We start from the raw sequence: 3,661 nt of genomic DNA on the forward strand, positions 1-3,661 counted from the left end.
CTGATAAGGATAAAATATATATTTTAGATTAAAAATTTAGGGTTATATGAACGTGACTAAACCATTCGTACCTCATTTCTTACAAACGTTGTTTTACTATACTTTGGTCAGACCTCCATGGGACTATGGGAGCCAGCTCAGAAAGGAGTTGGGGTTGGGGGCGGGGCGGGGCGGGGGGCAGACGAGGAGCCGAGCCAAGACAAGCCAAACCGGCAACAGGCCAACAGCCAAACCATTGCAGTGCAGTGCGCAGCCCATCATTTCTTCCTTCCATGTCACAGAGAAAAAAGAGGCAAGAATCCAAAGCACACATTCCCATCACACCACACCACGCTTCCAGTGCCACGGCAGGCACGCACAGCCTCCCAGGCCATGCCCCGCCTCTCTCGTGCTTTTCTAGCAGTCGCAGTCACAGTAGGACAAGGACTTGTCCAGTTCAGTGGCTTCAGCGTCCACAAGCGCGTTAAGCACTCTCCTCCCCTCCCCACCTCGCAAGCTTGCTCACTTCTGTCAGCTAAGCTACCCCGTCCCCGTGGCGACTGGGGGACATCGTTTCCGTCTCCGGGCTCGGCAGCCGCAATGCTGGCGCAGCTGCTGCTCGTGCACCTCCTCCTCCTCCCCGCCGCGTCCTCGGCCGACCACCACCGCCATTACCGGGGCAGAAGGGCGCTGCACGAGCCGCTGTTCCCTCTGGAGAGCACGCCCACGCTGCCGCCGCCACCGCCCGCGCCGTTCTTCCCGTTCCTACCAGGCGCCGCGGCGCCGCCGACGCCGGTGGCGCCGCCGGAGGTTGGCTCCGCCTCCACGCCAGCCGACACCGGCGCGGGTGACGCGTCGTCGTCGCCGCACCCGACGGCGCCGGCCAACATTTCGTCCCTGGCACCGCTGCCCGTCTCCCACGGCGCGCCGCTCCGGGCCTTCCTCTCATCCCACCGCCTCCTCACCGTCCTCGTCCTGGTCGTCGCCGTTGCTGCGGCCGTGCTCACGGCCGCGCTCGTTTACATCCTCGCCCGCCGCCAGCGTCGTCACTCACCCAAGGAGGAAGCTGCAGTGTACGCAAAGCCCTCCTCTCTTGCACCGGCCAACCCCGTGCCCTACGACGGTGGCGACCAGCATGGCCGGGGCTCGACGGCCACCGTCTCCAGCGCCAGCTCGCCGGAGCTCAGGCCGATGCCGCCTTTGCCCCGGCAGTTCCAGCAGACGCAGATGAACTTGTCGTCGTGTTCAAAATCCGTTCTTGACGCCGGAGCAGGAGGTAAGCGTCCTTCAGAGGGTGCTCCTCCTCCTCCTCCTCCACCACCTCCTCCACCACTGCTGCCTCCAATGCCACCGGTGAAAGACAAGGGCGGCGCCACAGCAGCTACTGCTCCTCCGGCGCCGCCGCCTCCTCTGCCGCGAGCCGGCAACGGCAGCGGCTGGTTGCCTCGGCGGCACTCCGAGCGCCCAGCGACCACGGTGATCAGGGCCTCGGCGAGCGCAGTTCACCCAGAAGAGTCTCCAGGGCGCGCGCCGTCAGAGAAACCAGCGGACGCGGACGCGGACGCGGACGCTCTGCCGAAGCTGAAGCCGTTGCACTGGGACAAGGTGCGCGCGAGCTCTGGCCGACCGACGGTGTGGGATCAGCTGAAGGCGAGCTCTTTCCGGTGAGGACCTCTCCTCCTTGGGTATTGGCATTGCTTGCACTCGTATCGTATCGAGTCACTGCCATGATAACTCAACTCTGTAACTTAACGTGCTTCGACTCTTTGCGCATGCGAATAGAGTGAACGAAGAGATGATTGAGACGTTGTTCGTCTCAAATTCGACATGGAGATCCTCCAAGAGTGGAATCAAGGCGCCAAATTCCAGTTCGTGCAGCCAGGAGAACAAGGTCCTCGACCCGAAGAAATCACAAAACATCGCGATAATGCTGAGGGCGCTCAATGCGACCAAGGAAGAAGTGTGCAGAGCACTCCTAGATGGTGTGTAAACAAGCATCCACAGGACTTTTCCTCTGACTGTTCATCATTCAGCGTCATGAACATTTGCTTGTGTTACCATTGTGTTGGAAGCAGGGCAGGCAGAGAGCCTTGGATCTGAGCTCTTGGAGATGCTGCTGAAGATGGCGCCTAGCAGGGAAGAGGAGATCAAGTTGAAAGAATGCAGGGAGGACGCTGTGTCAAAGCTTGGCCCTGCTGAAAGCTTCCTCAAGGCGGTGCTCGCGATCCCATTCGCTTTCAAGAGAGTGGAAGCGATGCTGTACATCACCAACTTCGATTTAGAGGTTGACTACCTCAAGACCTCCTACAAAACTCTTGAGGTAATAATAGCCTTTACTTCACCTGCACTGCATAGTTCCACTTAGAGGTTTGAATGAAACAAAGGATACAGAAATGAGATGTGCCATAACAATGGTTCTAAATCGAAATTTAGGACTGCTGTTCATTATGTAAGGCATTGTATATTTGTCCTGACAGGTAAATGAACAACTTTGTGACGGTATTATGACTTACGGGCAACCAATTAGCGTTTCAGAACTATCTACTTAGGAATTTGGAAAATGAGGTAGCATAGACAAAAATTGCTGACACTCATTGTCATTCATTTCAGGCAGCATGCGAAGAGCTACAGGGCAGCAGGTTGTTCCACAAGATACTAGACGCGGTCCTGAAGACGGGCAACCGCATGAACACCGGCACGAACCGTGGGAACGCCCACGCCTTCAAGCTGGACGCGCTCCTCAAGCTAGTCGACGTGAAGGGCGTCGACGGCAAGACGACCCTCCTGCACTTCGTCGTCGAAGAAATCATCAGGTCCGAAGGAGCCAACATTTTAGCCACCGGCCAGACATCTGGTCAGGCAGGCGCCCTCGCAGATGACCTGCAGTGCAGGAAGGTAGGTCTGAAGATCGTGGCGAGCCTTGGCGGCGAGCTCAGCAGCGTGAAGAAGGCGGCAGCGATGGACTCCAGCACGCTGGGTAGCTGCGTCTCCAAACTGTCCTCCGGAGCCGGGAGGATCAGCGAGGTCCTGCACTTGAGCTCAGCATCAGAAGACGGCTGCAAGTGCAAGAGGTTCCGCGCCTCCATCGGTGAGTTCCTGCAGAAGGCCGAGGCTGAGGTCGCCGGGGTGCAGGCCCAGGAGGACCGCGCCCTCGCCCGCGTCAGGGAGACGACCGAGTTCTTCCACGGTGACTCGGCCAGAGAGGAAGGCCACCCCCTGAGGATCTTCATGGTGGTGCGCGACTTCCTCACGGCCCTCGATCACGTCTGCAGGGACGTTGTGAAGGTGAACGAGCGGGCAGCGGCCGGTGGGTGGTCGCGGCGGGTGGGGATTGGGAACACGCACGCTCCTCCGGTGTTTGGCGCGGTGCGGTCCCGGTCCACCACCTCCTCCTCCTCGTCGGAGGAGAGCTCGGCGCCCTAGCCGTCGGGATGCAATGCAGCACTGATTGTCTGAGCAGGAATCTGCATCCTGCAGTCTAGAAGAAGAGCAGTGCAGCCTCAGACGTAGTAGGACCATAATATACTAAATATTTTGTACCTGGAGAAGGTAGTTTGTAGAGTAAAGTAAAGCCTATGATTCAGCATGATGAACATCGTCCTCCCATTAGCCTACCAAAGGTGAAAACGGGCATTGTACATGATTGTGCATGCTGAGAATTATTGTTGGATGATAGCTTTTT

At 58.1% G+C, this 3,661-nt stretch overlaps 1 protein-coding gene across 1 annotated transcript; it reads left to right on the forward strand.

Moving 5' to 3' along the window:
- The first annotated feature begins 366 nt into the window (after window positions 1-366).
- Window positions 367-3,661, forward strand: LOC100272525 (uncharacterized). The gene is made up of 4 exons (NM_001153841.2): window positions 367-1,643; window positions 1,762-1,961; window positions 2,055-2,299; window positions 2,590-3,661. The coding sequence occupies exons 1-4, from the start codon at window positions 373-375 to the stop codon at window positions 3,400-3,402; spliced, it is 2,529 nt and encodes an 842-aa protein (NP_001147313.2). The 5' UTR covers window positions 367-372; the 3' UTR covers window positions 3,403-3,661.

This window comes from Zea mays, chromosome 2 (genome assembly GCF_902167145.1).
Source record: "Zea mays cultivar B73 chromosome 2, Zm-B73-REFERENCE-NAM-5.0, whole genome shotgun sequence".
NCBI classification, from domain to species: Eukaryota; Viridiplantae; Streptophyta; class Magnoliopsida; order Poales; family Poaceae; genus Zea; species Zea mays.